The sequence below is a fragment of the Bison bison genome, unplaced genomic scaffold (genome assembly GCF_000754665.1).
Source record: "Bison bison bison isolate TAMUID 2011002044 unplaced genomic scaffold, Bison_UMD1.0 scf7180017864329, whole genome shotgun sequence".
NCBI lineage: Eukaryota > Metazoa > Chordata > Mammalia > Artiodactyla > Bovidae > Bison > Bison bison.
Genome location: NW_011494901.1, coordinates 550,475 through 564,764, shown reverse-complemented (window position 1 = coordinate 564,764; position 14,290 = coordinate 550,475). Strand labels below are relative to the sequence as shown.

At 38.4% G+C, this 14,290-nt stretch overlaps 1 protein-coding gene and 1 pseudogene across 3 annotated transcripts in view; one reads left to right on the top strand and one right to left on the bottom strand.

Moving 5' to 3' along the window:
* CPEB4 (cytoplasmic polyadenylation element binding protein 4) overlaps nt 1-14,290 on the bottom strand; it is a 72,050-nt gene that overhangs the window by 47,006 nt on the left and 10,754 nt on the right. For all 3 annotated transcript variants that reach the window (XM_010853520.1, XM_010853521.1, XM_010853522.1), the window contains exon 2: nt 1,965-2,046. In XM_010853520.1, the coding sequence (XP_010851822.1) occupies nt 1,965-2,046 (82 nt within the window). The remainder of the gene's footprint in view (nt 1-1,964; nt 2,047-14,290) is intronic.
* Nucleotides 2,057-7,374, top strand: LOC104998388 (annotated as a pseudogene).

Genomic DNA, 14,290 nt, shown 5'->3' with positions numbered 1-14,290 from the left:
AGGCTTACTTCTTAGAAGTGAAGTGAAGGTCACTCAGTCGTGTCTGACTCTTTGCGACCCCATGGACTATACAGTCCATGGAATTTTCCAGGCCAGAACACCGGAGTGGGTATTCTGAAAGGAATACTGGAGCCTTTCTCTTCTCTAGGGGATCTTCCCAGCCCAGGGATGAAACTCAGGTCTCCCACATTATAGGTGTATTCTTTACCAGGTGAGCCACAAGGGAAGCCCTACTTCTTAGAAGCATGACATAATAAAGGGTTTATGACTGCTGCCATTTGTAAACGGTTTTCTCTGATAAAAGACAAAGGCACTTATCATGAAAATGAGTTCTAATTATTATCCCTAGTATCTACTACATAAGAGAAGAGGCTCTTAAAAGAAGTTGCTGATTAAATCAATATAAATCAATTAAGGAAACAACCACAGATTCACAGCAAGTTACAAACAGTAGTACAGAGAGATTCTGTGTACCCTTTATTCAGTGTTCCCAATTGGGAACGTCTTATGTAACTATACTACAAAACCAGGAAAGTGAGACTGTACAATCCACAAACTATATTCCTATTTCTCCTTTAGCTACTTCAAAGTGTGCAGTTTTTCTGGTGCTTCATTTTTCTGTTGGGAAAACAAAGGGTCAAAGAGGCTGAAAGACTAGCCAAAGTCAGAGCGCTAAGAAGTGACAAAATAAAAAGCCAATTCTGAAAGACCATCTTTCCTCAGAAACAAAGTATACAACCCCATTAGAAGCCATCAGAAGTCCATGAGGAATTCAGTAAAGACATTCAAAATAATCCTATTTCAAACTTTGTTCATCAGAGAGATACATATTTTTTCACATATTAGTTTTCATCTTTCCAGACTTAAAAAAAATCCTCATTAAAAAATTTTCTGTTATAGGTCTGCTGAAAAACAGTTTTACTGCATCAGTAATATGGTAAACCAAACACAAAGAAAACTAGGCCAAGATAGTTACCACTTAAAGTCATATAGGCTCCTTGCCACCTTTGATCCCAGTACAAAGCTGTCTTGGCAAAAAGCAGGCTCATAAACAGTGAATGAATGAACAACTTAAGTGACAGGACCAAATATACCAAACAACCCAAATGTTTTTAAAAACAAACAGGAAAACTCTGCAGTATAGTAAAATGAGATTTTTTGCAGAAAAATATTTATTTTGTAGGGTAGTTTTCATAACATCAGAGATAGAATGGCCCTTAAAGAACACCTAATCTGGTCATTCTCATCTCTGGCTACACATGAACATCACCTGAGATATTAAAAAAAATCATAAGCTTCACCCCACACCTGGAATGGGGCCCAGGCATCTGTGTTTTTCAAGTTCCCCATTATTAAGTCCCTTATTATAAGAGTGGTTCTAAGTACTTTATTAAAAATGAAGAAATTGAGGCCTAGTCAAACTGCAATATCTTATTCAGTACAAGAATTTATACCGGAATCCAAGTGGGAATAGCATGACTTTTTTAACATAATATATAAAAAGGATTTCAAGAACTACAAAGCTTCATTTTAACTCTGAAACTGTTAGCAATTAAAAAAAAAAATGTGAAACTAGGCTGAAAGCTCTATCAACATTTGAACTCTTCCTAGTGTATGGTTATTGTCATTGGTGAGCAGACATACAGGTGAGCAATACTAAGCAGGTTTTGCCTGAAAGATTAAAAAAAAATGAGAAGTATGGTTCCCATCTTTCCAGTTAACTGCCCTCCCTTAGCAATCAGTACTCTTGTAGTTCCCTTAATTGGTACTGTAAAGGGCTTACAGTGGATGTCTATCAAGTAAGTTTGATTTTTGAACAAAATGAGATACATGTATAAAATAGATGGAACTGGATACAAAATGTGAACCTATAATATTCGCCATATTGCTCATCAAGTTACTCAGATGATAATACACATTTTACACTATTTACTAAAATCAAACAGTTATATTTGGAAAATTACCTTTAATTGAATCATTTTCAGCTCTCATTATGTCAATGAGTGAACTCTCCAATGAGTGCATGTCAAAAGTCCTGGGGCGATCCTGTAAACACAAACAGCCACAAACCACTTTTAAAATAGCATATAATTATAAAAGAAAATAATAAGCTGCATCTGATGAGACACAGATCAAAAAGCAGGAATTTTCTTCCCTCTCCATGTAAGGCACATTATTACTACATTTTATTTTTAACACTTGCAAAATATCAAAATCACAAGTACCCAGGGCTCAGCAAAGACTGACTTGATTTCCAATAATAATTTTCAATAAAAGCATTACTTTCAAAAACAAAGCAAAAACTAATTTCCATATGGTTAAGAATATTAAACATATATAAAAACAGAATTCATAATCTTTTTCTGTCACTTAAGATTTCAGTAATGTGGCAAAGCTTCCCAAACTTGTTTCAGCAGTATTCTGTTAAGGTGACATCTACATGTTCTATTCAGAATAGCTATATTTACTTATAAGCCAAGATCTGAAAATAGTCATCAAATGTCTACAAGACCACTAAGTAGCAAAGTAGTCTTGATTTTTCTGCCATTAGAATAAAAGGAAGACAGGATATGGAGAACACTGCTGGTCTCAACCCTGGCTTAACAAAATGGACTTCATGAATGGGTGAGGAATCTGAAAATACACAACCATGCTGATGCTGCGGCATTCTTCAGGGTATTAGACATCATTAAAACCAAAGTTTAGCTCGACAGTGAAAAGGAAATGAAAACATTTTCAAATTAAATACTAAAGGGAAAGCAGTGTAATACCTGTTTCTGACCCATCTTGAGAATAAATATATACTTACAAAGACCACAGCAAGGTTATTAAAGAAAAGGGGGAGGTGAAGAGCGAGCGAGAACCGAGTTCTGTGTAGTTGTTTCCGAGGGGCAGCAAGGGGGAAGGGTTAACCATGTTGTCTTTGGTCAGAAAGATAATCAGCACCACGAAAGCCCCCGCGGCCACTGGTCCCTACAGTCAGGCTGTGGTAGTCGACAGGACCATTTACATTTCAGCACAGCTAGGCATGGACCCTGCAAGTGGACAGCTTGTGCCAGGAGGGGTGGCAGAAGAGGCTAAACAGGCTCTTACAAACATAGGTGAAATTCTGAAAGCAGCAGGCTATGACTTCACGAATGTGGTAAAAGCAACTGTTTTGCTGGCTGACATAAATGACTTCAGTACTGTCAATGATGTCTACAAACAATATTTTCAGAGTAGTTTTCCTGCAAGAGCTGCTTACCAGGTTGCTGCTTTGCCCAAAGGAGGCTGTGTTGAGACCGAAGCAATAGCTGTGCAAGGACCTCTCACGACAGCATCGCTCTAAGTGGGCCAAGTGTTATTTAGTCTGGAAATTTAATAGTATTTTTAAACTAATGGCTTAATCCTTGTTGGAAAGTGTAAGACTGAAATATCTAGAAATATGGAAATACCATATAATAAGGGAAACAACATGAAGATTAATGATGAATCTAGTTACTAATGTTACAAATTATACTTCTATAACACTTGTATTGCTGGATGTGGGAAAACAGACATGCCTTACTGAGTTAACTCAGAAGAATAAAAGTAGAGAAATAACATAGGAAAGATGAGCACACCTAATTCAACTAAACCCTATTAATTTAATGACGTGAAGTATTTTATTATGTCAGATATGTGATTTTTGCTTGAATAAAATTAAAGCATTTAAATTTGAATGGCAGAGATAAAGGAGAAGAAACGGGACCAAATTTTATATAGATAAAATTTTTCTAGTGGAAATAGTATGCAGATTTTCCTTGGTGTGATTCCATTTACTGATTTTTTTTTTAACAGTTTAATGTATGCATTAAATTACGTTACCTAAATAAAAGTGAAGAAACCAAAAAAAAAATAAAGAAAGAAAGGGGGGCTTCCAAAGGAATTTCAGAAGCGTGATTTCAGAACTCTCTCTTCAATGATATTTTTCTCTCATTACTTTTTAATTCAAAGCTTTGGCTTTTTAAAAGAATTTGCCTAATTTTATCCACCCCCGCCCCTTTTCTTTCAGACTTGCTGGGCTCTCATTTTCCACATTTCAGCTAACTTAGAACTTGATGTTTGATAGAGTATGTCCCCCATCTTTCCATCATTCTGACATTTCTCCTCTGTCCTTCCCTAAGACTACTCACCCTGCTGCTAAGTCGCTTCGGTCACGTCTGACCCTGTGCGACCCCACAGACGGCAGCTGCGCTCGTCCTCTTCTTCCCTGAAACAGGGACCACTCCTTCTGACCCCACCCACCAAACAGATATCCAAAAATGTTCACTCTTATGGGTGGAACACAAACTTTTTTTTTTAAGTTCCACAACCTGAAGGGTCCAAGGGTAGTTATATTGGGATATCATCTATATTTAAAGTAGAGAATGTTACAGGTTTTTTCCCCTAGGACGGCATGGGATAAAAATGGGAAGGGGAGTAGATGTCTTAACATGCTCTTCTGCTCTAAACTAGTATGGCTCCTCCAGAATATCTTTCCCACTTTTCCTCCTGATTCTTTCCTCATTGTCCTCATCTTCTCAATATGGTCAATAGAAAGAGGCAAGAGGACAGGTGGCCAGAATGAGAATTTCTAAGAGTAAATGTTCACAAAAAGGAGAAACTCTTCTGTTTTTATCCTTCCTCATCTCAAGCACTGAATTAAATCAAAACTTTAATGCGTATTCTTTTGGAAGTCAAGTGGATTTGAGGCATAACTGGAGAAAGAAGTTAAGAACAAATTCCACTATCTCATTCTGCAGTCACTGGATCTGTCCTCCCTTCAACAATCTAAAATCCACACTCAAAATCAGGCCAGCCACTATCTCTATTTCCACAACAAAGCCAGTCTTGGAGACACTAATGCTCAGAGTCTTCACTTGCCTATGTCCTCTGACTGTGGGTTTCCCAAGGGTAGAAAGTATGTCTTACATCAAATGTTCCCCATGTGTACAATTCCCAAAGGGTGATGGTATGTTGAGATGTTCATCTCCTCAACACACAGGACTGTCCATAGGGCCTGGTGTGGCAGGAACTCCCTGGCAGATGATTTCTGCTTCTGTATTTTCATTTTCTATGTATGCCATGATGTGAAACAGGCTGAAAAGCCTTGTTCCACGTATCTGTATCACTGTACCTCACACAGGGTCTGGCAGCTTAGAAAGCACACACGTTTCCTCAATTGATGAATGAAGGCGTTTCTTTGAGTAATTTTTATTAAGTGTTGAAAGCATTTTTTCTCTCCTATTTCCTTATCCTGAGGTTTGTTTTTTAAATTCCCTTTCAGAGCTGGGCGGGGTGGGGGGTAGGTAAGCAAAATGAAACTGTGATGGCTACGGGGGAGATGTAAGGGGAGACCTCAGCCTGTTTTTTTAATGCAACTACAGTAGTGAGCAGCCTGTGAACCTTCAGGACTTGCGTTTTGCCAATCACGGAATGACAAAAGCACCCAAGAGAATGAGTTGGTAAAAAAAAAAATCAGTGTTTTTGTTTGGTTTGTTTTATGACAGCTGCTTCTGGTAAGTAAAGAAGCATCCTTTTCACCTAGAGGTTTCCAAATGTAGTGGAATTCAGCAAAGCCACTTCATACCGCCTTGCCCCAGGACTCTCCAGACTATTGTCTAAAACATAAAGGTTTTTGCTAAACTAACCACCACTGACTTATGATTGGTAGAGTACATTAAAACTAAAACCCTAAATGAATATCTAAATTTTCAGTAGTGCTTGGTGGAATTAAAAAACAAAAAACTCTCTATCCTTTTTATACTTTTACTAGTTTTCATTTGTCACAATATAAATCTGATAAATAAACACCAATATACAAACTCTGACTCTCAGATGCAATGTGTTAAGAAGAATTTTCAGGCTCTGAATGGATTTAGAAGAAAACAGTGTCTCAAAAGACACGTATGTGTAAATGCAAGATACAAGTCCCACTGGCACAAGTACCACATTTTTGCCAACCCTGGTCTAATATGTTCGCTCTCTTTGTAGGTCAGTGGGTAAACAATCTGCCTGCAATGCAGGAGGCCTGGGTTCGATTCCCTGGGTGGTAAAGATCCCCTGGAGAAGAAAATGGCAACCCATTCCAGTATTCTTGCCTAATATGTCTAACACGTACTTCTCCCCACAATTCAATCTTATTTGAAATTATAATTATTACAACTACTTTACATTTATATAACACTTTGTTTCTTATGATGCTATAGTAATTCAAGCCACATATTTTGCCAAGCAAATGTTCTGTTCTCAGGCAGGGTCCAAAGTTTATCATTTTTGATTACTCTCTCACTGATTTTTTTCTATTTTAAATACCCAATTTTACCAAAAGGACTAAAGTGTAAACATCTGTGCCATTAAGAAGTAGATGGAGGGGAACAGACACAAATAAACCCAAGAAATAAGAGCAGACAAACAATGCTGGTTTTTCTGCCCAAAAACCAGGGTGTCAAATCAAGAGTGTTCTGATTTCTACGTTTCATCCTTTGATTTTGCCTTTTTGGCTTACTAATTAACCCAAACATCATAATCATTTATTTATTTTCTAGAATTCATTTCCCAGAAAGTAAACTAACTATAAAATAGAAATTCTGTTAAGTAATAGCTCTTCTTAATTTAACTTGAGATGGTGACCAAAATATGAACATCAGCCTAAATCCGCGGAGCATTAGACATTAGGAAGTGTGACATGTCATGTGAGCTTGAGCACTTTCATCCTCTAGACCTCATTCCTGATCTGAAATAGGAAAGAGTCTAATTAAACCTCTAAGGTTCCTTTCCCAGCAACAAAATACATCTGTATTTTAGCTTTCCCATATCCTAAAACAGTCTGTGCTCTTTCAAGATTTGCAGTTTAAATTATAATGAGTTTGGCAGGAATCTAAGATGTGAACGAGGATGACTGATGAAAGTTTATAACTTCTTGCCCACAAAAAGGTGGGAGTTAATTAATCTTATTAATAAGAAAATGAACTCTTGTAAGTCTTAAAAGGACAGTCACTATGTTTTCATTATGCTATACATAATGCAAAATAACAAGCTTTATCAAAAAAGTAAAAAAAACAATTTGTTAAAGGGGGAATGTCCTGATTTCCAATAAAAGCTCAAACAAAACAAAAACACTGACAACTCTATTTGCTTCAACCCGCCACTGCCAGTTTATCTTGGCAGCCCACAGAGAAAAGCAGATCTAGTCTTTATTGAGAATCTACTAAGTATCTGACAATATTCTAGGTAGTTTTTAAATACTGTCATTAGTAATCTTCAAACCTCCTTATAATTTAGATTGTATTATTCTCAATTTTGGAGAAGGAAATGGCAACCCACTTCAGTATTCTTGCCTGGAGAATCCCATGGACAGGAGTCTGAGGGGCTACAATCTATGGGGTCACAAAAGAGTCGGACACAACTGAGCAATTAAACAACAATTCTCAATTTAATGATAAAAACTAAGACCAGGGAAAAACACAGTTTATTGCACAGATAGATTACTGCTTAGTTCAGCAGCTTAGTCTGGATTCAAGAGCCCAAGTTTCACTCCAAAGCAGGTGGCGCTACCTTGGGTAAAATAATGGTCATGGCAGTCAAAAGACCACACTAATTAAGATACGTATTAGAATAAAGGAGACACTCTGCCTGCCTTAAGGGTCCTGGGGTGAGGGACATGCTGGCTGCTGCTGCTGCTGCTAAGTCGCTTCAGTCGTGTCTGACTCTGTGCGACCCCACAGACGCAGCCCACCAGGCTCCCCCGTCCCTGGGATTCTCCAGGCAAGAACACTGGAGTGGGTCGCCATTTCCTTCTCCAATGCATGAAAGGGAAAAGTGAAAGTGAAGTTGCTCAGTCATGTCCGACTCTTAGCAACCCTATGGACTGCAGCCTACCAGGCTCCTCTGTGGGATTTTCCAGGCAAGAGTACTGGAGTGGGGTGCCATTGCTAGTACCTAGCAAACAGGAGGCACTCAAGTATGACTCAATAAATGAAAAAAAAACAACAAAATGTACATAGGTAATATAGGATAATATCAGAGCCACTAAAAACATGAGAGAGAGAGAAGCCTTATCTTCCTTCTTCCTGTTGAGATGACAGATCGATGTGGTCCACAAATTAAGAGACCTAACTTGCATCTCTAGGTTAACTACAGCCAACCACAGGAGCAGAAATGGTAGTAACAGTAATAGTATCAGGTAACATTTATCAAGATCTAATGCAGTATGAGTGAACTCCAGGAGCTGGTGATGGACAGGGAGGCCTGGCATGCTGTGATTCATGGAGTCACAAAGAGTCGGACACGACTGAGCGACTGAACTGAACTGAATGCTTTACATGCATAATCTCATTTAGTCCTCACAAAAATTCTATACAGTAAGTGTTCAGTTATTATCCCATTTCACAGATAAGACGGCGTAGCTTAGCATGATTAACTAACTTTATCAGTGTCAGGTTAAGCAGAGAATGCAGAATTTGAACCACCAGCCTGACTTTAGAAATGTGAGCTTAACAACCACGAATGAAAATAAAAGACCACCAATTATTTTCAAGGCTCAGCAAAGCAAACTTAATTACAATGCAGAGATCTTTTTTTTTTCTTTTTTTTGGTAACCTGAGTTGTTGTATTTAATACATTGAGTTGCATCGCAACTGGTTGGTTTCAATTTATGTCATCTCTACTTCACAGGGCAATTTCTAAAGGAAAAACCACAAAAGCCACTATGAAAATCAAAGTTGATAAAAATAACCTTCTGACAAAACAAATTAGCATTTCAAAGAGCAAGATCTGTCCTTTTAATATACACCTGAATAATCCTGACTGCCACAGCAAAATAGGAAGATTTACATCAGCAAGTAACTGATGACATAGCTTTTTGTAACTTCCCAGAAGTAGCCACATGAACCTGTGGGTCTATTACTACCAGGATGAACAACCTGACTGCAATTGTGCCACAAACCAAAATTACTATTTCGTAGACTTCAAAAAATATATCCAGATGAACAATAAAAGCCAGTGTTTCTCATATTTAAGAGTATATCAAAATCATTTGGAGGTCCTATTGAAACACAGCCTACTGAGGCAACACCCAAAGTTTTTCATTCAGTAGGTCTCAGTAGGTCCAAGAATTCACATTTCTACTAAATTTCCAAGTGAAGATGGGGACCACGCTTTGAGAACTACTGAGTTAAGCAATTCCATTCCACAGGTTAATTTCATTAGATACTTTGGGATGTGATTTATAGCTTACATCCTGTTTAACAATTATGATGCAGTCCAGCTTAAATATCAACTATTTTACAGTTTACTTTTGAAGAGAAAGGTTTTGCTCTCAAAATCAAAAACAAAGTCCTCTCTTCCAAGCTCTAAGATGCATAAATTGGCAAAAAATTACAATTCAGTTCAATTTCAACAGAACCACCACTATAACCACTCCATTACTGGTTCTTGTCTTGTCATACTTGAGTTAGTATGTTTTAGCATTACTAGACCTGACTAAAGCACGAGTCCCTTGGACTGCAAGGAGATCCAACCAATCCATCCTAAAGGAAATAAATCCTGAACATTCATTGGAAGGACTGATGCTGAAGCTGAAATTCCAATACTTCGGCCACCTGATTCGAAGAACTGACTCACTGGAAAAGACCCTGATGCTGAGAAAGACTGAAGGCAAGAGGAGAAGGGGACGACAGAGGATGAGATGGTTGGATGGCATCACCGACTCAATGGACATGAGTTTGAGTAAACTCCAGGAGTTGGTGATGGATAAGGAGGCCCGGCATGCTATAGTCCATGGGGTCGCAAAGAGTCAGACACAACTGAGCAATTGAAGTGAACTGACATTCTTAAGAACCAGAGCCAAAATTCAGCTACACCCTTTACTCACTGTCTTCCTATAAAGACATACATGACTGTGAGCATCATTCTCAGATTGCTATGTATCTGTACTAGCTTATGGAAGTTTCTCTTTCTGGCTTACTCTCGAAGTTTCTCCCTGGTGAAGAAGGGAAAGGAAAACATTTTGGTCTGAAAGGCAAAGTCTGTGCCAGTATAACAGCTGCCAAAAAAAATATGAAATTTGAGATGCCAGGAGAGCCCATAATTAATCAAAGGCAACTATGACAGTTTTAATCCAAAATTTGCCAAAACGTAAATATTTTCTTGGATTAAATATTTAAGGCCACAGACATCAAAAGTTGACAATATAGTCAACTTTCAAGATTCCACTGTCAGATGACCCTTCCATCCCTATGCAAACACAAGTCCCCTTTTCCCGTATCTGCCAAGCACACTGACAGCCCATATTTATGAACAAAGTCTATGATGACTACCCACTCCCTCCTTCCCTGGACTGTGAGCTCCACTCATCCCCAAAGCCACAGACTGCAGCAACTGTGCAGGGCAAAGTAAGTTCCTCATCATTGCCGCCATCATTATTAAAATGGCTAACATCTCTTCTGGCTCTGTGTCTCAGATAAAAGATGCATGATTTCTGTACACTAGTTCCTCACAACCATCATGTAAAGTGGGTACAATTATCGCCCCCATTTTAGGCTTCTCATGAAGCTATGAGATGTTAACTACTTACACTCAAAGTCACCAAGTAAGTGGTGGAGTCTACTTCATAGCAGAAGCTCAGAAAAGTGGTCCGTTATTAAATGAACTTTGTCACAACCTATGATATCCTTCACTTGTATACAGGGTCTGAATGCAGAGAACAAGTGTCAGAGGTTAAAGTGAAAGAAGTAATTATCTCAAGTAGGAAAAAACTACAGTTACTAGCATCTCATATTTCTTAGCAGGGTCCCTCTTCAGTCAGTGTTTTCTCGTTATGAACACTTTATAATGAGGCAAACAGTCTTACAGATCTTAGGCTACCAAGTGTTTCCTAATAGAATAATAAACTATAACAAAACGGATCAATGTCTTTAGTATATTACCCTGATTGAATCAATAGCTCCATTTTCTCCCATGTGAACTGATGAATCAGATCTCTCCAGAAAGCCCTTGAGAAAATTTGCTTTTATTCCACCTTCACTAAATAAACCACATTCATGTTCAGTATTAGAAATCCTTAAAGTGATAAATATTTCTTGTCACCACTTGACTATATTAAAAAAAACAACTTGGCATTCTAGACTTGATTAGTCAGTTCCTAAATCAATAGACCCCTTCTTCTTGTTAACCATTTGTTCATTTCCACTTTACCTGGCAGACGAAAATAACTAAAATCTATTCTAAGACTTGTGTTTAAATCACCACTTACTAGACAAATGGTCTTGACATCATATCTCTGAACCTTGATTTCATCAGTGAAATAAGGATCTCCCTTACTTCACACATGTCCCTTATAAAAACTGGGTTGAGGAGAAATGAAATAAAGTCCATAATAGATCATGCACAATACCCACCAGTTAGGAGATCCACTCAATAAACATTCCCTCTGCTCCTTCTCTCTCCAGTGTAATAGCAGAAGAGCCCCAAACCAACATATTAAATTAGGTATTGTTTGTATCTTAATAATTCAGCTGTTCCGTGCTACTTCCTATGGCTCATTTTCATAGAGAAACAAAAAAGGGGGGGGAAAGATCTTTCCTACTTAATATACTATTTGGGGCAAGAGATCATTAATTCAGGAAAGTGAGTAAGTTCTATTAAAACTCAGGCCATTCCTCTATCTTTGGCTGCTTACTGGCAATCAGCATTCCTCTGCTATGTATCTGCTGGGTGTGATCAGGGTCCGGAGTCATCAGAGAGAATGGTCACCCAAATACACAATCTTTATTCCTAAAGTGAGGTTTGTATCCTGTAACCCACACAATCCATAACATTTCTCTCTTCCATGAGCCTTGACCATAACATCAAAAGGCAGCCTGTACCCACTGTCAGCCTCTGGGCTCTCATAGCTACCACCCTCAGATCCTTAGCTCTCCAGTGTCTCCTGAGAAGGCGGCACTTCTCAATATTCAGGCACAAAGCAAGATGTCACCGACACCTCAGTTCATGAGGAGGAGAGTGTCTACCTTGGTCATGCACTCCCACCATACGGTCCATAGAAGGCATAAAACATTTGTGGGTTGAAAAACAAGAGATGAAAAAGTGTGATGCAGTCCAAAGGCCTGGAAAAGATCACAAACCTTTAAATTCCCCTTAAAAACAAACAAAAATATAGCCCAAAAGCTCTGAGTCCTTCCTGTTCTCTCTCCTTTTGGAGAAGCTTCTCACAAATTCACAGAAATATAAACCCAGGAGAAAGCTGAGATGGCGTAGAGAAAACTGGACAATCTCCTCCCGAGTGTCTGGTCATCAGCTGATATTCTAGTGTTTTGTTGGATCTCTCTCCCTTTTCTTTGACAGACATGTGACCACCAGCACTCTTCTTGTCTGAGAAGGGAGATGTGGCCAATAGTGGCTTTTTTAGAGATTAGCATCAGGTTGGGCAGTAAAACAGGCTGGGCAGGTACAACAAAAATATGGGCCTTGCCTCAGTTTCTCACTGTCTTTTTTAAAAAAAACAACTAGAAGATATATTTGTGTGTTTTTAAGAGGGAAAAAAAGACTATCTTTTAGAAACACATACCAAACCATTTACAGATGAAATGATACAGTACCTAGGAAATGTTTCAAAATAACATGAAAGCAGGAAGAGAGGGTTAGGAAGATAGATGAAAGAGGACTGTCAAGGAGCTGATCATTGTTGGAAGCCAGGTGACATGTACATGGGATTTTGCTATATATTCTATTATTGAATATGTTTAAATTTTTCCATAGTAAGAAATTTAAAAGACTTGGGGGTCAGGGGAGAGACTTTACCCAAAGAAGAAACAAACAAAAAAACCAGTTGGTCACCAAATTTTCCAGCAGTGTTCAAGAAAATGAGAGCATCATCTGGGCTGATTCCCTAGTGCACTGAGTTTACTAAACAAAATTATAGTTCAGCTTATAAAATTCTTCTTTAAAGTTAAGCACATATTACCACACAACAGTTAAACAACAGTTTTCACATTTTGAATGTGTGCAATTTCCAACTTTTGAATTAATATTTCTAGTTGATGACCTTCTCTCTTATACCAGCAGAATCTTTTGGAAGCCAAATATTAGAAATACTTCATCTTATTTCTAAAAGACAAGACAAAGAAATGAGAAAATAAAGGATTAGGAAAGCTGAGTAGCTTACCTTAGGTCACACAGCTAGCAAGTGGCACAGCCATAGTTGAAACTCAGATCTGACTTCCATACAATAATTAATAGCTTTTTCTGAGTAGCAATGTTCTTACATCAACTTTTTTTGTTTGGTTCTTTTTAAAGTTCTTATAGACAGTTTGCACTCATCTCACACGCTAGTAAAGTAATGCTCAAAATTCTCCAAGCCAGGCTTCAGCAATATGTGAACCATGAACTTCCTGATGTTCAAGCTGGTTTTAGAAAAGGAAGAGGAACCAGAGATCAAATTGCCAACATCTGCTGGATCATGGAAAAAGCAAGAAATTTCCAGAAAAACATCTACTTCTGCTTTATTGACTATGCCAAAGCCTTTGACTGTGTGGATCACAATAAACTGTGGAAAATTCTGAAAGACATGGGAATACCAGACCACCTGACCTGCCTCTTGAGAAATTTGTATGCAGGTCAGGAAGCAACAGTTAGAACTGGACATGGAACAACAGAATGGTTCCAAATAGGGAAAGAAGTACGTCAAGGCTGTATATTTTCATCCTGTTTATTTAACTTCTATGCAGAGTACAATATGAGAAACGCTGGACTGGAAGAAGCACAAGCTGGAATCAAGATTGCCGGGAAAAATATCAATAACCTCAGATATGCAGATGACACCACCCTTATGGCAGAAAGTGAAGAGGAACTCAAAAGCCTCTTGATGAAAGTGAAAGCGGAGAGTGAAAAACTTGGCTTAAAGCTCGACATTCAGAAAACGAAGATCATGGCATCCGGTCCCATCACTTCATGGGAAATAGATGGGAAAACAGTGGAAACAGTGTCAGACTTTATTTTTCTGCTGCAGATGGTGACTGCAGCCATGAAATTAAAAGACACTTACTCCTTGGAAAGAAAGTTATGACCAACCTAGATAGCATATTCAAAAGCAGAGACATTACTTTGCCAACAAAGGTCCGTCTAGTCGAGGCTATGGTTTTTCCTGTGGTCATGTATGGATGTGAGAGTTGGACTGTGAAGAAGGCTGAGTGCCGAAGAATTGATGCGTTTGAACTGTGGTGTTGGAGAAGACTTGAGAGTCCCTTGGACTGCAAGGAGATCCAACCAGTCCATTCTGAAGGAGATCAGC